The sequence below is a fragment of the Hetaerina americana genome, unplaced genomic scaffold (genome assembly GCF_022747635.1).
Source record: "Hetaerina americana unplaced genomic scaffold, ioHetAmer1.1.p SCAF_4, whole genome shotgun sequence".
Classification (NCBI taxonomy): domain Eukaryota; kingdom Metazoa; phylum Arthropoda; class Insecta; order Odonata; family Calopterygidae; genus Hetaerina; species Hetaerina americana.
The window spans coordinates 61,403,408-61,426,195 of record NW_027286985.1 but is presented as its reverse complement, the minus strand read 5'-3'; the positions used below and the strand labels follow the sequence as shown (position 1 = coordinate 61,426,195).

At 39.8% G+C, this 22,788-nt stretch overlaps 1 protein-coding gene across 7 annotated transcripts in view; it reads right to left on the bottom strand.

The window, feature by feature from the left end:
* Positions 1 to 22,788, bottom strand: part of CLIP-190 (Cytoplasmic linker protein 190) — a 242,731-nt gene that overhangs the window by 129,216 nt on the left and 90,727 nt on the right. For all 7 annotated transcript variants that reach the window (XM_071590881.1, XM_071590879.1, XM_071590880.1 and 4 more), the window contains exon 2: positions 20,871 to 21,131. In XM_071590881.1, the coding sequence (XP_071446982.1) occupies positions 20,871 to 21,045 (175 nt within the window). In that variant the 5' untranslated portion in view covers positions 21,046 to 21,131. The remainder of the gene's footprint in view (positions 1 to 20,870; positions 21,132 to 22,788) is intronic.

Sequence of the window (22,788 nt, the reverse complement as noted above, 5' to 3'; positions counted from 1 at the left end):
CTTTAATTTACACTTCAATGAACAGGCATTGAAATAAAATGGTAGTCAAGAGAGAGGATAATTCTTATCGCGAACAAAGGAGTTACATGAACTAAAAAAAATAGTGAACACATTTTTCTTCACCAAGCAGTTAATACGAGAGGATTTTTATTAGGTAACACTTAAATAAACTTCCTTGAAAAGGATAATTGGTAAATAACCACATTAGCTCGAAAAATCGCAATATGGTCTTCGACCTGATTTGAGATTTAATACCTCGAGGCTTCTACGCATTTTTATATTTACTATTCTTCAAAGGAAATGTGCATTTTATGTCAATATAAGAGAGGGCATATTCACTGTCATTATACGAGTAATGCATTGATTGCCCTGTATTTTACCCTTTTCGGTGCGTTTGGACGTTCTCTTGATACCTGCTTTATCTCGCTCCGCGTTACGGCTCGGAGATTTTGACTAACATCGACATGTACGTAAAAATTAAATGAATGGATCCACTCACCTAAAAACAAATATAGCTACAGAGTAAGACTGAATACATTCATAAATTGACAAGGTTTTCATTGAACATTTTCAACAAAAGACGTTAGACTACTTTGTTCCACAGTATACAGATGGCATATCTATTTTTTTCAGTCCCATTCGGTGCAAATTTCTCCTTGTAATATTAGTGAGAGTGAACTACACAATTGTGTATCGAAATACAAAGAAGCCTCAAAAATTACACTCTGTGAACTTGCGGATCCAAAAATCTAAAACTCCTCTCAGACCCTAGATAAAACTTTCGACTGCAGATGGGAATAGTTATTTTTAAGCAATAAGCAAGAATAGTTTTTTTTTACATACGACGATACATGGGCACCATGTCTATGTATGTTCGATCAGAGGCCCGAATTCCAAACCTACATATCTTCCATAAAAATTCTTAGATGTAATTTAAAGCTGACGAATTCTCATACTGAGTTATGTAGGTAAGTAGCAAGTGCTAAATCATCTATTACAATTAGCAGCTTCCGTATATGCGAACTAAAATGACTTAAAAAGTGGCTTACAGCTTTGAGAAACGGGCCGGAGATTGACATGGATAACTGTAAGTGACTGATACATTAAGTGGGTCAATAAAAATTGTCGACACAACGACGAAGAGTAAATAAATATACGGATCATAATATTCGATACACCAGTAAATTATCTCCATGCCAGCATTGCGTCACGTATTTAGTCTTCAGGTCGATATTGGCAAATTAATATCGGACAGGCTAAATTGCTCGTGTTCCCCTGGAGATTCCTCGTCGGAATATGAGAACAAGTGGGGGATCGAAATGGTGCGGTGGCATGCACTGGCTTCCCACCCAGAGGGTCTGGGTTCGAATCCTGGATACGGCAGATCTTTTAAACTAAGCCGGTATCCCGATCCCTACTTGAGGTGCTTTGTGGAGGGCACTTTGAGTGAGTACGCCGTCCGTCGAATGGGACGGTAAGCTGCGGACTCCTTGGCGCCTTTCAATAAGAGTAGGCTAATGCCGACGCCAGGTTCATCTCCGCCCTTCCTTTCCCATGCAACCCTAATGGCGCAAATGATCCCAGCTGTCGGTCGCCGCCCCTAAATCTACTACCATTATGATACCAAGTTTGACGACAGCTTAACCAGAGCCAAGCGCACATTTTCCGTACGCTCGAGGGAAAAGCACGTTCGGGGAAACCGAGCAACTGAATCGAACGCTTTTCGGCCCAGTGAGCCGCATCGTATTCCCATCCGGGCCGATGACGGAGAGCACACTTGGGCGTGCGGCGACCCAAGCCGGGACATCGTCTGCCAGTCTCGCTACTCATACTCCTGCCCATGATTCACGGCGCGGAGAATGGAGGGGCATTCGCGAGGACATAATGGTGGTACATACAGAAACACACACACATACACATGTCCATTGAACGGTGACGAAAAACCGAACGACAGGATGGGCGGAAGGACTGATGGGGTTAGGAAGAGGTTGGTGGGGTGAGACGGCCGCGCGTCTTCGCGCCAGGGGAAGGAGAGGGCGGGAAGGAAGGGAATGTTAGGGGATTAAGCGGAAGACAAGACTTCGCTGATAAAATTCTCAATCAATACCATAATGCGCGATGAAGATAAAGAATGGGAATGAATAATAGGAGTAATCTTCACACTGATAGATGCTTGGAATTATGAACATTTTGTGACTTGAATAAGAAAATATATATCAGTGGCAAGATACAGCATCATTACATGCAAAAAATCCTTTCTGGAGGATCCGAAAATAGTATTCTGGCGGCAGGTAAAGTCTCCTTTAGAATAACATTTAAGAATTATTCCAAAGGATTACTCCGGGAAGTATTTTAAGCAGCAGCAGGGTGTCGGGATGATCGCAAATTCTGTGTCCTCTTATGGAAAGGGAATCCGACCGGCAAATACCCAAAGACCCAAATCCCGTACCTCAGGAGGAACTCATTCAATTTCTCTCTTCCAATGGGCCCTATGAAGGTCTATCTCCTTCAGACATGACATATCCCGACTACCTTGATTGATTCCTCTCAAATCTACACCATTCCCACCTAGAATCCCTCCTAAACAAAATAATCCGAAGACAGCCAAGGTCATAATTGAAATTAAGCATTGAATACCTTAATAAGGGCCGAACGAGGAAACTAAGACGTGTATTAACATAATTGTGCAACAAATTCCAGTGAGAAGTACAACCTAAACTTTGACCACATATTTACGTATATTTATGGGTTTTAATTGGGAGCCATTGTATACGATGAATAACATGCGCAAATGCTCGAATTTCAAATAGAATAAAAAACAAAAAAAGCAAAAATTAGACACCATAATTGCATAAAATTTATTTTAGAAGAACCCTGAGACTTTCGATTTAAATCCATTCAATTATCATTTGACGTACCAAAATTAGAAACACTTCCTGTCAAAAAATTCAGTTCGGGCCAATTATTCGAACAATAGTCTACCTCAAATATTTCACTTCCCGATAAAATTGCTGTTCAGTAGTTTTATTACACAGAATAACTATCTTCAAGTAAGGATTAGTTTATTTTCGCTACTTTTAAGCGTGTTTTTCTAAAGAAAAAGAAAATTATTTTTCTCAGCCATATAAAACAAATGATGAAGAAAAATTAAACATGGATCTTGAGAATTGGGATAGTCCAAGACGCCGTAAGAAAACAACAGAGGTTGCCTTTCATTCAAAGCACAAATGCATTTCGTAGTCCTCATGGGCATGCCCGCGACGTAAACCTATTTTGCGAGAAATTATGAACAGCAGATTGGCTGCCAACCAGCCACGGCAGAGAAAGAGCAAAACTAGGCCAGTCCCGAACGAAAATCCCTCCAACGGAAAAAACTGAGACGAAAAGGAATACGAAAGTCAAAGTATTTCCGCCATGAGTCGGGTCAAAACACCGAGGGCGACGCGTCGTCGCGACGTTTGCAGTGGCTTAAGGGGGCGGGATGGGGGGAGGGACCTATTAACTCTGACAGCTGTGCAAACATTTGTCACCACCACTACGAAACCTATCCCTTCCGACAATCCGACCTTTAAAATTCCATATTTCTACGGTCGCTCGGCCTGAAACACTTCATAGATTCCCTTGACAAATGGCGAAATAGTCGATAGAGATCGAATTGAGATTTTCGAAGTCAATACATTAAATCGCCAAAGGAATTTATTTATTTCATGCATCATAAGAAACATTGCCAGATAACTCTTATTATGTTCCTGCCACATCGAACAGACCATTAAGTCAACTGTTTAACATAATACACGTATCATGCATTTTCCTGAAACAAGTGGATTTACCCAAAATAATTCTCCCAGGGAAGGAGTTCACCTAATAAGATTCCTCAAGCCTTTAGATATGGGAATTACGAATTGTATCGGAAAGAAAGACACATTTGAAAAATATGAGGCAAGCCTTTCAGCAAGAGAACGCAATTTATTTCAACTAATTGAATGCGTTCAACATTAGACCTAACGCAGCCATATTGCGCTAGGACTTACGACCTACAACTAAAATATAATTAAAATAAAATTTGAGTGACTAATTTTAAGATTTAAAGTGAACTATTTTGGACATTTGCAACTTTTAAAAGGGTAAAACACAAAATGCAGCATAGATAAAATCACCAAGCAACGGTATTCAATTTAAGAAGGTATCGTAGGGAGTTATCTTTTAAACTCTAACTCTTAATATTCCCAAAGAGACATATAAAGACCAAATACGTTTACAGCGATATAGTTTATGAGAATAGAGTACATAATATACAAATTCGGCAGCGCGCAATTCATGTAAAAATATAAGGAATGCAACAAAAGACACTGAATGGACAACAGGGGTTGGACAGTCCGTGACCGAAGAAATAATTCGAGATTTCATTTCTTTGCCTGGATTGCACTCTGAGATGCTAAAAAATAAGCGACAAGATAAGCTGCAAAATGGGACTAGGCATATGGGAGACAGGATACGTCTCCACCGCAGATGATGCATGGTATAACCGGAAAATAAATGAACAACGATTTCAAATTACTGGAAACGGGTGCGTCACTACTTCGTGTACCAAAATTACAAGAGGATGCTCTACAACAAAACTAGTTACTCCGGTGGAGCGACATGAATTTCTTTCCTCCGTTTCGCGACCTTTTTTGCACGCGTTCAACACTGCTGTACTGCTATTAACATTGGTAACGAGTTCGACATTTGCCTACTTAATCCGTATTAAACCAAAATAGGGTAACTAGGAGAGTGCAGATGTGAGCAACTGGATAACAAATAATGGCAATGATAAACGTGGCTCACGAAAAAGTGCGCGACTACAATAGCCGCTAGAGTATGAAATGACACACGAAAATACGTTAACGCGCCATTCCGATGGAGGCACTCACAGAGAAAAATAATTTTCCCAATTAACCCATTATTTCAGGCAGCTATTTAGCACGTTAAGCTATCAAGACCGTAATTGAAATTTATTTTTCGGGAGCATAAGCACCCAACAGAAAGTCTAGGAAGTTGGTTGCGAGTACCGGTAAAACGGAATAAGTTTTTGATGCGGATTCCTGCGATTGCATGAACACCAACAAGTGATAACCTGGGGTTACGGTCGCGGAATTCCGGCCGCTTCCTCTAAATGAACGAACCAGGTAAATAAGAAGGACGAAAATAAGCTAAGGGTAACAGAAAAACTCCTAATTGGGTGCTCCTCAAATATACAATACAAAATATCGCTTAACTGTATCGGCAAATTAATCCAGACCGTATAGTTAATGCGCGACATCGACGTGGAAACGTGGCCGTTGAGGCAAGAGGATAAGCACAGAGTGAAGGTTCTTGAGATGATGGAATGGAGAAAGACGGGAAAATCAACATGGAAGGAAATGAATATTGAAAAACAGAATTTCTAGGAAGGTTATGTGAATAGAGGTTGGAAGGCAGGAAAAATATATGCAGGGGACATTGATGAGCAATGGAATGCCGAATAATGATATAGAGTCAAGAATGTTGGGTAGGATTGTAAACGTAAAATAATAGCCATTCTGGGAGAAATGAAGGGAGGCAGGAAGCAGGTATGTGAAGTTAAAGATGGGTTCTTTTAAATGCCGTGCTAGAGAAATAACCGTCGGGTTAATCGGTCCTTAGAAATGTAGTAATGATGTTTCTCTGAATACATCAAAAACCGATTTTAAAAGGTAGGAAACAAAAAAAACGGAAGCATTATCAACATCACTGGATTAGCAGCTTCCCCGTGATACAATAATGAGCCAGCCATATGGTTTGGGAAAAACCGACTGAGGAGGCCGGTTAAAATTTTAGAATGAAAATCATCCTGTTTTTTCAACATTTGCATTACAAGGAAATAGAAATACTAGATCGACCTAACGACCTTGATAGCTTCAAAAAAAATCCACATCGTAATATTAAATCGATCATATACTTATCTTGCAAAAGGGACGATTGCAGCAGAAGCTAGCTAAGAGTTAAAGATAAAATTGCTGCTTCGCCAACTTTCAAGACAAACACGGCCAACACAATATATATTTTTCAAATTCTAAACAATTCTAGGATAGCTCCTTGCCAAATTTTAATTCATATAACCTGCTCAGTTATGTATTTGCAACGGATAAAACGCCGCAGGTATTTTTTTGATTTATGATGTTATAAATAGCACACAGTACACTTCCCTCTAGCTGGATACGATCGAAGACTCAATTACCGCCATAAAATTCGAAGCCCAGAGCCCATGTCGCCCGCAGCCGTGGACCGCCCTTGTGCTAACAAATGCTCGAAACTGGGACTGACTCATCGCTGCCCAACCACGCGGCGATCTGAGACATCGGCCCAAAGGCCTCGTCTCGACGGCAGATAATGTCTCGCCAAGGGAAAAAACTGAAAAAGAAGGAAAAGAAAACCTTCCCCAGGATCTTCTCCACCACTGAAATGGGGTGATCCCAGGCTCCGGGTGAATCGCTGAACAACGTCGAGAGCGAAGCCATAACAACATCCCCTAACCACACGGCGAAGGAGCGGTCAACCGGGACGAAGCAGGGCTCCAGGGAAAATAAAAAAGTAAGGCAGAGCGTTATCGGGTTCGCGTAACCCTTGTACATATAAATATGATTGATCATCCTTGTGCTGTCATGTTCTCATGGTGTTTCCGACCACTAAAACTTCAATGCAAACTAAATTTTTCTATACATACCCATTATCTCGTATGCCTACCCTGACGTGTGAATCTCATATATCGTTCGTTTTAGGACTAGGTGAGCTATACCTTCACCTATCAAACCAACCTACCCGTTGATAAATATGGTACATATATATGCATATACATTGTATTACGTAATATACAGGTACATAGTATACGTATATATATATATATATATATGTATATTTATATACATATATATATATATATATATATATATATATATAAATATATAAATATATATATATAAATATATATATATATATATATATACACACATACATATATATCTACACACACACATTTCTTGAAGGATAGTCTCACGGATGTGAATGATAATTTAAACGAAAAAGCGAAAAAGCGCTAGCGAACAAAAACACAGAGAAACACACAACGGAAACTCACATGCATTACGAATTTTCGGTGGCCACCCACCGATACTTTTCGGTGGTTTGGCCTACCCATGAACTAAAATTATCACCAACCTTATCGGTGAGTAAAAAAAGTCCAAAGATTCAGTTCAATTTAATTACTTCAAAGGTATCCGCTTCCACTTTCGACGACTCGAGATATCCGCCCAAATATTAAGCAAAATTAAGAAACTCCAATCTTATAAATAACGAGTAAAAAATTTTAAGAAGAATAGAGGATATTAACGACCATTTTCGCAAGGTATTTCTGGCCACCCAAGAGTACGATTTTCAGGCGTCCATATTAGGGCAAGTAATTTTTGCACAACGTTTCACTATTTCGGAGTTAACTTTTAAGCCTAATATTTCGAATGAAATAGGAGGAAATGCCAGTTACGGTAAACTGGTCGCATCCCACCGCCCGCAACTAACGAGATAATCGCGCTTACTGAACCTCAAGGGCTCGGTGGCAACAAGAATAGCATTCGTTTCATTTTCCGTAGAATCTTCTTTAAATCGGGAAATAAAAAATGCTGGGAATAATCCATGGGTTTGCTTGGGGAAATTCTGGGTATTGAAGTATGATTGAGTGAATATATTTAATTATAGGTTCACGTCTGAGAGATTTATTTCCTTTTTACGTCGACATGGAGTTCTTTACAAACATCGTACGGAATTATGGGGGACTATCCTAAGGCTAAAATGCTTAAATACACACTCACAAGCTCTCCCAATTTGGGGAAGGAGGAGTCGCCGATGGGCGTTCCAACGAGGAGGACGAAATCGCAGTAATTGACTCGGTCTGCTTCCTTCCCCCACAGCTGAGGACGGCGGGCGGTAAGGCGCCGGAGGACGACTCCACGAGTTGAGGACGGCGCGGGTGCGTGAACTCGCCTCGTCAACAGATCAAATCTGACGAGTTTCACAACGGAGATCGCACGCGACCGGATGCGTTCCGAGTTCCACAAGGAGCAAAACCGAGGCCGGATATTTTACACCCGTGAAAGTCACCCCGATGACTCACTCTTTCGGACGAAAAGGAATACGTATATAAAAAAAACCAAAGATGTGTATTGTGAAAAATGCGAGAGGGAAACCTAAAGTGGGTTTGACAATAAAAAACAGACGAGTCTCCTAAGCAAGGAGAAACCGCAAACTAGCACGGGACCGTGCGGGGGCGTGAGACCCCTTGTCACCCTATTTCACCCCACCCCCCTCTCTCCATCGGTCATCCCCGGAGCGGCGGACGATCTCCCCGACCATGTCAACCCGACATTCCCGAAAAACCAGATCAGGGGAGATGTCTAGGTTATGATACACATCCTCTCCCTCTATTTTTTTCATTCGAGAAGAAAAAGACCTCCGAGAAAATGACTTCGGACTTCCCGCAAGAGGAATTGCCTAAAAATAATGGTGACGGGGACACACCGAGTCTCACGGGCACGGCGTGGTCTTACCGCCGGAAACGCATTGGGGCGGTATGATTCACGGACTGGATTTCTCGGGTCGAGGAAGAGACCACAGGAGGATGACGCAGTGAAGTGACCGCGGAGACGGAATGAGAGAGTTTTAATGGCCGGAGAACGTAAAAATAGCACCGTCTGTACAATTGGCCTCGTTAAACTCAATCGCGAGCGCCCCCCCCGAGACACCCCGTGCATTTTTGGAGTCAATTCGTTCGTCGCAGAAATTACATGTTTCCGGCGATGAAAACGGTCCACAGTTCTTGCCGAAAACAGAGCGACTTACCTATATGACCTATTTTGTGGTGCATTTTCATGTGGTAGTGATGTTTCACATTCTTGCTTGTTGTGTCCTGGCTTGCGTGTTTTAGGATGGCTTTCGTGCTGTATCCTGGGGTGCAGTTTTTTGTTGTTTTGCGGTGTATGTGTTTGCATGAGTATTGGATGGAGGGAGTTTTGCATGAGTGTGTGCGCTGCTGGGGTGTAATTTTCCGTGTTGTTTTTTGCATGTGGTATTTTTCGTTTTTACGGTTGGTGACCTAACACCCCCCGCCACACGCCCTTGCGGCGGCTTGCGGGGTATTATGTAGATGTAGATGTAGATGTACCTATGGGTAATTTGCTTGTTGCTTGAAATCCTCTCTTTTCCTGGACTAATTGCATCCCAAGTTTTGAAACTTGACTCCGCCGTCACGTTCGTTCCCACACCCTTGGCCATGAGACGCTTATATGGACTTATTGAAATTTTGAATGGCGAAATTATTTTGTGTAAGCATTACTCTGTGAGATGGCTTATAAACCCGCTGGATTGAAGGCAATTATAAAACCTTCTCTAAATAACGGTTGAGAAATAATAGCTTCTCGTACCCTGCGCAATGAAAATGTCGTCATCTACTTATGCTGAAGAGAGAGCATGTTGATTCCTTTAGAAGTGAAGATTAGTAAACTCGAGGGCGTCTATGGTACGTTTATTTAAGGTGGCTTTGGTGGAATGGCTCTGTTTTTAAGTCTCCCTTTCAATCCCTCGTCCCTCTCCGCGAGGGGAAATTCCTGCTACCTGCAACGTTGGGTCGCATTCCCTGCCTTTTACAGACTCTTTGAGGGTACAGTGTTTCGTGGTGCATTTTCATGTGGTAGTGATGTTTCAATTTCTTGCTCGTTGTGTCCTGGCTTCCGTGTTGTAGGATGGCTTTCGTGCTGCATCACGGGGTGCAGTTTTTTAGTTGTTTTGCGGTATATGTGTTTGCATGAGTATTGGATGAAGGGATTTTTGCATGAGTGTGTGCGCTGCTGTGGGTGTAATTTTCCGTGTTGTTTTTTTGCATGTGGTATTTTTCCTTTTTACGGTTGGTGACCTAACACCCCCCGCCACACGCCCTTGCGGCGGCTTGCGGGGTATTATGTAGATGTAGATGTAGATGTAGAGACCTATTAGCCCCTATTTGTGCACTTTAAGCACGAAATAGGTCGTAATTTTCAATTGGGTTATATTTGCCAAGGATGAATCTCAGATAAATTTATCAAATCTTGCTATTCTCTCGCTAATCGTTTACTATTGAAAATATTCCCCCGATCACTAAAGACTACTGGTAAAGGGAAAGAAAATATTTTCATTCGGAATGACGAATGAACACACCGTTTCAACCGATAAATACGATGTTTTTGACGGCTTGATGTCCATGAGCCTACAAGAAATGAAGCGACAGTGATTCAATACGCATTCGTATCCAAGCCCTCCTCTGACTTCTAAAGAACCCAACTCATTTTTTAAAATGCTAAATGTCATTAGGATGGAATCAAATTTGTTCGCCCTATGGATTGGCCAACAGAAAATATATCATAAGGATTCATTCGTAGCACGGATTATGAAGGCTTACTAATCTTTGACGTTTGTCTGTTGCAAACTATTTTTATCAAAAATAATCCAACACCTAGATTTGCCCATTCATTATCCACATTCGAAATTATAGTACACCATAAAAGTTTACGACCCTTACGCAAAGAGAGCGCTGGAATTAAAAATAATCTCACTCTTAAAATTATGAATCTAATATTAGACACGTGAATCAATAGAGAAAAGAAAGCTATAGGCAATTGAGAGTCTCAGAACAATCTACGTCGAGACAATAAAATATTGTATTTAGTCACGCGGGGCAATGAACCCCATGGAAAAACAAGAGAAACGCAAAACAAACAGATGAGAGAAATCCGCCATGATTTTCACGGGGCTAAGGGGCTTGGTGAGCTCAACCATTCGCTACACGGAGATGATGCGATCGCATTAAAAAGCTTGATATTTTTCCCAGGGGAAGAGTCTACTTGGGCGTTTTTTTGCATAGACTTAATCAGAAGGTCAACAACTCGGCTCAACAAACGGAGGCATATTTGCTGTGATGGAGCCAGATGATGGAGATGCGTATGCACACGGAAGCTCTGAGCCGACATGTCCCTTATACAGCTTTCGTGTAGGTACGTCGCATGTGTATTTAAGTGCCACAGCAAAAACTGGTTTTAGAAGACCACAAACAAATCACATAAGAACCTATCAAAAAATAGCGGTAAGATGCAACGTACGTAACAAAAACTCCTTAGAGGAAAGTATACAAAGAATTTTTACATCTTAGGACAGCGGGAGAAGTGAGCATCCTTTCTATCTTACGGGACACTGAACAAAAAGCAGATACATATGAGATAGTGAACAAAACGGGAATGGTTTTCCTGAAAAAATATAAAACGCCAGTCCACGAATAGAGATGAGAGAAAAACATGCAAGTTATACGAAGAAGAATTTGCTTTGCACATTCACGAAGTCCAGCAGTAACTTTTGCATTTTATGACAAGATATATTTCTTTGTGCTTTTAATTTTGGAATCAAAATTATAGCAACTACAAATCAGCCCAATACTCGTTCCAAATTCATTATTCTTCAGCTAATTATACGAGTTTTCTATTTCGTCCAAGCAGTTTACTATTTCCACATACACCTTAAGTCGCCAAAAATATTGATCAATATTTTTCTCAAACGCAGGTTTTCTTTAAGGCATTCATTTATACACTCACAACAGTTCACTGTCTCAATTTGTGAGATATATATACACGTATATAGTACGTGAATTAATTGCTTTGAAACTTGCATTTTTGCTTCGGTTTGACCTTGAACATTATGGGTTATTTGCTCTTAGGCTACAGCCATAACAACGACAAACAGAAGAATAAAACCCTCTTGAACTCTCTCTTCAAAGTGCTTTTCAACTTTTCCTCACGGTACCTGTTCGTTATAGGTCTCGTGGCCGTATTCAGTCTTGGGTGGAGTTTACCACCGACAGCAATAGAAATACTCATCACAAAAAAATATATAAATAACAAATTATTTATATCGTTATATATAAATTATTAACGAAATAAAGACTTATTTCATTTAAAATGAAGGAAAGAAACTATTTCTATAATCACAATATCCGAAGTAAACGTTCATCAACATTTTTCCAAGCATATAACCATAACAAAGTTAAAAAAATAATATTACAAGTGAGATCCTAGGATAAATTTGCTAAATCGTTAGAATGGACTGTATTGTGCTTAAGGGTGGAGTTTGGGAGCGACAAAACACCAGTGTCTTTCAGAAAAATTAAAACATTATCCACTTTCGAGGAGTCGCCGCATAAAATACAGCAGATGGTGCCTGGCATGTTGTTTGCTCTACGGCTAACGGCTTGATAAGCCGTTAAAAGAGGTGAGAAGAGAGCTACGTCAAGCCAATCTCGGGGATGATGATTAATGACCATGAAAATAACATCTTAAAGAAAAAAACCTATCGTAAACTTTACGATTCCAGCCTTAACTTGGGTTAATTTTTAAATAGACAAATATAAACAAAAAAATTGAAAACAAACTTCGTGCTTTGCAACTTATTTCAAATTCACCTCTATCAAAATTAGGTTAGCTCATTACTTGCTATTATCCTCGGATACATGAAGGTGCTTTTAATTTTTTAAATGTAACTGTGACAGGAGCGTTTGGCGAATATCAAGGTAGTATTGTCCACAACGATAGGAACTACCTCTCTTGGGGCGATGAAGCCTTTACCCGGAAGCGCGCTAATCATCGAAATAAATATTCACTCCGAAACGAGCACTTGATTCTTGCCAAATACAATTAAAGGACCTGATCCAATTTTGAAATACTTGTAATGATACCCTACTCAGTCCATTAGTAGATATTTGTGAAAGGTATTCTCAAGTCCCACATGAAAAATTATTCCCATATGCTGTCAAACGCAATGCATTTTTCGCACAGGTGAGAGCAGTGAACATTTTAAAATTTGAAAGCAAAACTGTTTTAAATCATTTAAATAAAAACTAATAAACCATAAAAAGACACTAAAATACTTCATGCTGCCGGAGATTAACCAATGACTTTGAAAATACGGTAAAGTTCAGTTTGAAATTCACTGTTTTTCTTTCACGTAGACCACGAAAAGGAGCAAACGCGATGAAGAGACAAGCTGTGAGCGCACCCCATCTCGAAGCAGTTCGTGGATGGGCAGGCACAGCAGTGATACGAACTACAAGTTACTTTCGATGCTCTATATTTTGGGATTGCGCAAGATTTCTATTCAAATATTATATCAATTGAAGAGGGCAAGGTCATTGAGATAGAATAGGGTCGCCAATGGGAAGGAAGAATGGCGGCGTTCAGTCTTACGTCTTATGGTTGATAACATAACACATGAATGCCTTCTTATTTGATGGCTCTCATGCATTTCCAAAACGTCGGGCCCATCGGAACCAGATCTTGCAAATCACCTGTAAATCAATTTTCCGGTATTGCCCTTTAATACAACTAACATCCGCTGGCCACATTAAAATGGCGATCGTTGTCGAAGTACGCCCCATTTGAATTTCCACACCCTTTAACTTAGCGAGGTCAAACCTCGTAGAGTGATTTACCATGATCCTAGGTACTCAATAAGTGATCAATAGCTATTGAAATGATATAAGGCTACAATCATCACAATATTTCAAACTTTTCGGCAGTTGTTTATGAATCCTACATACTGATTATTAGTCTATAATCTTAAACTCAGCAACGCTAAGTACTTTCCCTTATTTGTTCATATTTACCACAATTGGCAGTGATGGACCAATAAGTGCTGAAATAATTCTGTGAAAAGGGTGAATATAATTCGGCATTTTACGATGCACTTGCACATAAATGCCTACTTTCAAAAGACTTGCACGTCTGAGAGGCCTGAAAAAAAGACTAATCAGGGAACATGTGTTGAGATGTGCATTTACATCTAGGGACGACAAAAAAAATTTGAAAGACCATCTAAATCTCAACTTTCGTAACTGAATCGAATTGACTGGAGACGTCGCTATGTTGTGGAATTGTGGGTTCTTAATGGAAGGAAAGAAAAAAAACTCGGACTTATTCCACAACGATTCATCTGGAACCTACTGTTTTGTACCGTTTGTCTCGCATCTTGATAATGACGAGATACGCCCAAAAGAGATGTGCACAAATAAATTTAAGCTGAACGCTTTTTTTCTTTTCTTCAGCTTATTTCTCTGGTGACCAAACGTTTTGACGGCATACAGCGTGAAACCAAGATTCTGTTCACCCCAAAGCCTTTTTCGAGTGCGGAAAGAGAAAAAATATTCACACCATGTAAATTCACACATTTGATGGGCACTTTCACACTAAGTCAAAAAGCTTCCCGATTTGAGACGACGTCAATCCAATCCAAAAACAAAGCAATTTTTTTGCTAGCACAGAAAACAAAAAACGGAACACTAAAAAGTGAACATTTGACGCTAAGAGGGCAATAGCCAAGAAATAAGAAGTACAAAACACTAATCTACTGCAGCATCACAAAAATGCAACGAACAGGCTTGCATTCAACATTTTACACTCTAATACATGCATGCAATCACTACTAGAGTTTAACTACAAAAACGGACCACACAATGAACTAAAGACAATATCACCAAGGAGCACTTCTAATACATTTTAACATGGGCTTCTCAGAAAAGCATCCTAACTACTTCTTACCTTTATTTTATCTGCTATGCCCACTAGATTCCTAAACAAATCTGACATGGAAGCAATTCTTAAAAGATACATAACATTCAATTATATAGCTAAATTACAGAGCTACCGAAGTGCATTGATAGTTTTTTTGTGTACCATTCCCTGAAATAAAAGCTCCGTCTTGAAAAAATAAAATACGACAAATAACAACAGAAAATTCACGTGACATTTTGTACACATGTACCAAATCACAAAAGATATTCAAAAAGGTACTCACTCAGATACACCTGAAATTGAAAAATTTAACAATACGCAACATATTTTCAACAAAGTAAACAGATGATTACTCATAGATAACTTCAAAATGTAATCAATAATTCAGAAGCTTACAAATTAGAAAAAATCGAATCAATGTCACTTGGATGAATGTAAACATAACTGAAGAAGACCACATACATTATGAAGGTCAATTAAGTGACGCCTGGGGAAGATTCCTAGTTTCACCGATTAAAAATCGAATATTTTACGTGCGTTGATATTAAAACATGAATACGAATGGAAATTCACGCGTACACTAGTCTCATAGAGGTAATTCCTGAAAGAAAAGCAACCAACATTACCAAAACGCAAAAATAAAGGACCTAACGATTCTGTAAGACCTCAAGGAGAACGACTCAAACCACATTGACGCAAATTGCACGCATAAATCACGCGATGGAATGTTTTCAAACATGAAATAACTTTTGAGAGGGCGTGACTGCAAATCCGTCCATGTCATACAGGCGTATTAACGAATTGAAAGCGACAGGGAGACGACAACGGGGGGCATCATCCATGACGACCCTGTCACGACCCGACCAAAACCTCATGGGGATCCGACGCGTCGGGTGAACAAGATTACCGACCCTCGGGTGGCACGCGATGGCGATGAAGGAAATGAAGACGGCAAAAATGAAGAGAGGGAGTGTCGGACAAGAAACGGCTGGCATGAAAGGGAGAACCGTAAGGAAGCGGTCGTAAAAATGAGGCTGAGAAGCGATTTGGATCGTTCTGGTGTCCGGGGCCAAGAGTGGAGGGGGGTAAGGGGAGTGCGACCGGAGCCGCAGAGCGGGAGGCAGTGAAGAAAGGGCGGCGGTCATGTCCTTCAGTTTTTTATGGGGTCGACCTCGCCCACTCTTGCGAAATAAGGATACCAACCCGGTCCTCACTCTCACAGTTCACTGAAAGTTTCCATAATCGGGAACGAGAATAACACATGTCCCTATGAGACCACACAAGGTGACTTTCCGCGTGCCCCGCAATTGCCACCGATAATTCAGGGTTTCCAGCAAAAATGTCTAAAATTACTCCACTTCTCTACTGAGGAAACACTTTTTGTATCTGATGTATCTACGTTCGTAGTTTGCTCATTCATGATACTGATATGTGTTTAGTCAATTACTCCTACGGCTAATAGGGGATACATCCGAATGCTAATCCATTGACGTCGTTTGCGACAGTTAAATTTGGTTAGTACTACAGAAAGGGACGGATGAATGAGGAAAAATCTATAGCATCGTCAATAACCTTAACAAAAAGCTCTTAGGGGAATTAGATTCAAATGGCTAATGAGACGGATATACAGCAATTGAAGTTCTCGCCACGCGGTACACAAGTATACTGCTGGCCAAATCGAAAAAATATCGCAGACCACCGCCATCATTCGAAGTCCATTGAAAGTACACCCACAAGCGACCACAAAAATGCCATTTCCCTTACTTTTGGTTCATAGATGAAGAGAAATTATTCTAATATCAAGAAATCGTTCTAATATAAACTTTTTGTTAATTAAATTTAATTTGCCTAGTTTTACGAACGCCCAGCGAAATAGTTACTCGGAAAAACAAAAATATAGAAATTCTGCCAGTGAAATCGTAGCCCAAAATGAATGTTTACGAGCATAAAGGGACAAGTAGTATGCATCATATGACAATCAGTATTCAAGTACACGTTCAGATGCAAATGTGGGAGCATAAATTAACGCTATATGTACATGTTAATGTCAGAACGTTGTTACAGATTACTTGTATAATAGTGACTTAAGCTGCTCGAGCTTCGTAGGGATTTCTAGGCGCTCACATTGGATGGCCTAAGAGAGGACAGGACGAACGAAGGCAAGACACGTACATGTACGGCGGATTGATTTTTGAACGGAGGGGAACAGCTTCGAAATTAAGGCACGCCTTGGTTTCATTGCCACCTTGGTCCAAATGCACAATCAGCGGTCTGAGCTCTACTACGCTGCTGCAGTCGCAAATGTTTCAAAGGGACGAACAAGAAAGAGAAATTGGTCGCCGTGATATACCCTAGATAAATTACGGCAGCGGAGTTTCTGACATCAATTACTATTTGATTAACGACTTCAAGACACCCGATCGAATGTAAGAGTACCCCATTCAATCGAAAATATTTTCTTAGAATTTAAATATGATTGGATATCATTCAAATAGAAAAGTTGAATTTGAGTTTAATCACCCCACCCAAGCCCGAATACATAATCAATGCGGAATTATATTGCATTTGAGAAAATTAGGTAATGGAGTAATTATGATAGAGCTCGCCTTCCATTAGGTATTCATGAACTCCTAGGTAAGATTAATAAGATGTAATGTTTCGTTCTGACGGAAGTCATTCAATTCAATGATTTTGGGCAGACGGAGATCCTAAAATCAATGAAAGTGTTGCATAAAGGATTTTTTCCCAAAATGGCCTCAGAACACCATTCGATGACAAAGGTCAAGCCGACATTTCCGGGCGAAGGTAAGCTTATGAAGGCTCTTCTTCACCTTAGCATTTTTCAGATAAATGTTCACCTGGTGGAGTCGGAGGGGGAAGGGCGAATAAATCTGGAGGGCACTTAAGGAGAACAGTTACTCGTCGGTTCTCTGCGGCTAGAGTTTGAAAATAAACGAAATGATTTTCTAGAGGTTAAAAAATACGGAAAAGTAAGTTCACTGGAAAATAAAATGTTCAAAAATAATATATGCATGTAAAGCGTTACTCGAATTCTACTAATACAACAAACTCATCATGACATCTTATGAATTGACCACAAGGAAGAGAAAAGGTCATAGACTGCAAAATGAACAAATTGCATCCTACCCTCAACCGAGCAAAAGGTTCTCATGGCATCACTTCGACCTTTGCTTCCACCTTCAAAAATAGTATAATAAACACCATCTCATAACCCGGTTAAAAATGAATATGTAAATTAAAGATGACCCGACTTGCAAATGTGCAATCGTTTGGGTCGAAAACTCACCACTAACACGCTCGTTTTCCAGTCATAATTTAGAAGACAGCTTCCCACTATGATATTGGACATCGTCCAGGACGATTATTGCTAAAAAAAAAGAAATCCCAATACCGTTCGTTCAGGGAGAAAGGGATATGGAAACCGTTAAAATGGCCGCAGATGAGAAAAAAATTAACTTAGCTGAAGATAAAGTGAGCTCTAAATGCTGTTTCATCTTCTTCACCTTTGGAAGCTCTCCGTCTCCCCAGCATTGGAATGTATTCGCATTCGCGAGATAAACTACCCATTAGAACTTTGCGATCACAAGTAGCAGTGAGGTTCATAATATTTACCCAAGTGCAAATGAACGACTGGAAACCGGCAAAAAGTTATGAATGATACAGTAAGTGTGACTGCATGAAGGATGTATTAATTTTTCTTAATGACGGCCTCTGTTTGTTTCGACGGGGTCGGCAGGATGACGAAACATGTCACACAACGGAAAAAATATAATTAAAGGCATCAAAATTAACTTCACTCGCATTACGTACGCCATAACTTTGAAATTAGCGTCTTGTAATGGAATGATAAACTTACGGGTTATTCAATTATGGATTACGAGTTATTTTACATCTGTCAAGCCATTTTTGGTTTTGCACTTGATTTAGATGTTAAGGTTCACTACCATTGGAAATGAATGCTGCACGCTTCCCCATGATATTAGATTCTGCTCATGTTTCATTTCGCACGGAAGAAATTGCTATATTTCTCATACACGTCAATTGAAGTTGACGTAGTCTATTGATGTTTCTTAGAGAGTAAATTTTCTACTTCTTAGTTGTCCAATAACCTGTGAAAATCAAAATGGCTAATAATGTTGGAAATATTATCGCCCCCTTGTTGATAAGCTGAAAACTAAACTATGCCCCTAAGGCGGTCTCGCATCTACAAGATTTTCATTTTCTGTCGCTTTCCGCAGCTTAACGCTTCATTTACTCGTTTCCTATTTAATTGAGGAAACTTGAAACATTATCCATTTTTCGCAGTCGGTAGTTGTATTCGGCAATACCCAGCACGGCGAATTAACTCGGAATTTAGACGAATCAGTAGAATTCACGCAATATCATTGTGCTGTTTCATCCACTTGATTAACTCAATAAACCGCCGGTCTTTTGAAAGTGAAATAAAGTACGAAGATGATAAAACCAATGTAATTACCGACAGGGCAACTTTATCAGCAAAACAAGTATTGACTATTCTTACTGTATATTCAAAACTAATCCCAAAGCAATTTGGTCAAACAATAACGATATCCTCAATCATAATCCAGCAATAAGCTTGAATTAAAGCAGAAATAAGGAAAACGGCAACATTTAGTTATTTGAGGAGATAAAAAAAGAGGCGGAACACCATCAAATATTGTATTTCAAAAGTAAATTTAAAATTCGAACTTGAAGGCGGGCCGCCCATTCCATACGAAGACGATCGAGCATTCTTGAAAATTTTTAAGATCACCGATCCTGCGGAGACGACGACAGAAAAAAAGCGCCGGACCGCGAAGAGTATTGGGCGTGGATGGGCCAGGGGAAATTTACCACGCCGCTCGTCCGAAACTGGTTCCGTGTATTTATTTGGCACAAATGAGTGGAGGCAGGCGTGGGTAGGACGGTAGGAGTCCAGTCTATTCAAGAGCGCGATTAACAACCTCACCAAGACGCCACTAGCGTCACATTAAAGGAAACGGAATGAGGAAGATAAAAACGGCTTCCGCAAGAATGGGTTAATTATGGTCGGAATTCCGATTCAAAAGAATGACACGACGCCCGACGAATAAATACTTCCATTGAAGAAATGCTGGCCTGAACTGCTGGAAGATCACACCTTTTGTACATTGATGAGGCAGGAGAAGTGCGAATGCAAATTATTACCTTAACGGGATAGAAGAGACGAGCACGAACATTCACCATCAAGTTACATTAGCTATCAATTTATCATCAGCTACTTTCAATGATAAAGGAGAGGAAAAAAATTGACGAGTCCTGAGCGTGAAAAGGAATCAGCACGATGAATGATATCTTACTCAAAAAAAGTTCGCCGATTTACAAAATAGAAAATTACTCCGCTCAAAATGGCTTTAAATTTTACTATGAATGACGAGTACACAGAACACTTACTTCTCATGGGATATAAAGACTGCACACTTTCGTGTGAAGCGTGAAACTATATGGATACAAGACGAAGACCATTGGAAAGGCAAACAAACCAGTACAGGGGGAAAGTCTTCAAAACCTGGAACAGGATTAAGGTGCTTGAGATTAGATAAATAAATTAAACGAATAAGGAGGTAGAATAGATAGGTGTAGAAGAGGATAAGACTGCAAGGAACGCTGGACAAAAGAGAAGATGGGGATTGATGGAACATTACTTGGGACACAACGGATTTGTTAAGAGAACTATGACGGGGAACATAGATTAAGAAAAGGCCCAACGTGCAAGACGAAGGGACAAGTCTTCCACCAAATAGGGAAAGAGGGGAAACAACAAATATGAGAATTAGAGTAGGAAGAGGATCGAAACATTAGCGGACAGTAGTCCACCAACCTTCGAAATGAAAGGCGAACGGATTAATGTAAAATAAAATTAATAAATACGAAAAAATTATTCGCGCATTAGAGGAAGCGAATTCTGAAACAATAATATTTTCTGAATAAAAACATTTAAAAAAAACAAGAAAACTTGAGCTCGTGAATGGACCGAGATAGGCTGTGGTGGCTGAGTAGATGTAGGTCCCATACATACAGAACCAACAGAGGCGTACGTACAATTGCATCGAGTGGTTTGAGTCTCTCTCCATGGATCATCCTATTGAAATGCTGGCCGGTAGACTAAAAAGCGTAGCAGCGCTTGAAGCAGCGACGCTACTGGCGGACCGGTAAAAAAAGAAGTATCTTTGTACTCACTGGCGCGAGGCGTGGGCGCGGACGGCGTCACGGGCGTCGGGGGATAAGGGGTACCGGGCGTCGGTGGGGGCTTTGGTAGCCCCGAAGGCCGGGCTATCCTCCCAGGGATGTTGGACGGGGGCCTGAGGCCGGAGGGCCGTTGGGCCGGGGGCGGGAGGGGCGGATTGTCGCCCATGGCAACAGCGTCCTTTGAGGAGGGGCCACTGCGAATCGATGAGCCAAGACGATTGAAAGGCCCTGGCGGGGGAAGGTTGCCTCACCCTGTGGGAGAAAAGGATGAAAGGTCATTTTTTTCAAAATATGCACTGGAAACAAGGAAAGCAAAATATCAATAAAACAATGAAAAGATTTACCCAATACATTTCCTCATAGAAAACAGAGATAAATGAGATAACATAATAAAAACGAGACATGGAGTATCTCTTTGTAGAATTTTACCATGGATTTTAAATTAAATATGCCATCCGGAGCAGATGGCATTCCCATTCACATCCATAAGTTTGCAAAATTTATATTCGACGAATAACTTCGAAATAGTTGTAGGAAAGTTTGTAAAGACAATACGTTAAAAAGACTCCATCTCCATGCTATATACAGATTTTAATCCGAAGCAACTCAAATTATTACTTCCATGTGACTCTTCACCCATTTGTGTGATTGAAATTACTTCCACTCATAATAACAATTTTCCTACAGAATCGCTGAAGAGATCCGTGTGGTAATTCAGATCAATATGGTTCTTTTCAAGGTGAATCACCATTAATAACTCGAACAGCCACGCAAATATTGCCGCTATGGCATTTCCCGCAAAATTATTAATCACAAAAATCAAAAATTTACAAATAAATAAAACTTAGGCATTAATTGCTCCGATAACTGCTGAAATCATTAAGAGAAAGATTCAAAATCAGATGAAGACAGCCATCGTGTAATTACTATGCTAGGTTTTTCGACGTAACAACTGTTCCATTTTAAAAATTTGGAATGCGAAGTTTGTCCTTATTTTAAATATCAATAAAAAGAGGAGACCAGAATCGTCCGGTGATAGAATTAATAATCCCCATTTTTACAGGCTAAAAAAGTGGACATATTTTTACGGAATATGGAACCAAACAACTAAATCTTAGGGTAATATTTTCAGAATTCAGCTTGAAATTCCAATAAAGTTTATCTTCGGAAATTTCCCTGATGAGACAGACGTAGAAATTACTATATATAAAACCCCTAAGTCCTATGAATGCATAATTTACACTCGTTATCCTTAATCTTGTTCTAAAAGGTATTTCTTACAAATAGCTACCATTTCCAATATTTCTTGGCCATGAGGTTATTAGCTACTTAACATTAATTCTTAGAGAAAAACAAAAATCCCTCTAGAGTTTGCGAAAGTTCAGCAACACCATAGAATAGAATTTGATGGATAGAGATCTCTATGGTACATACCCTGATATTATAGGGGAGATTAATAATGTTAATCCTTTAAAATGAACACTAATTATTTTATTACTTCTTGATATAAGTAAATCAAGTAAATAAATATAATTACTTCGGGGTAATCATTTATCAAAATATTAACTTCAGTGAACATATTTTAACAATGAATCACAAATTAAATTACACCCTTTGTCAAGTTAACTACATTACTAGTTTTGTAAGTTTGAATGTCATCAAAATAGTTTATTTTGCACTGGATGAGAGTATTTTAAGATATGGTATAACCGTCTGGGGATCAACTGATTCAAGAAAAAATAATACACTAAAAAATAAACAGCAAAATATCCTAGAGACTATGTCTGAGGCTACATCAAAAAATACAAATACTCTAGATGGAAGAAATAACTTTCAAAAATTAGGAATTCTGCCTGTAGACAGGCTGTATAGATAAACCATTATAATAGGAAACTATTTTTATGACAAA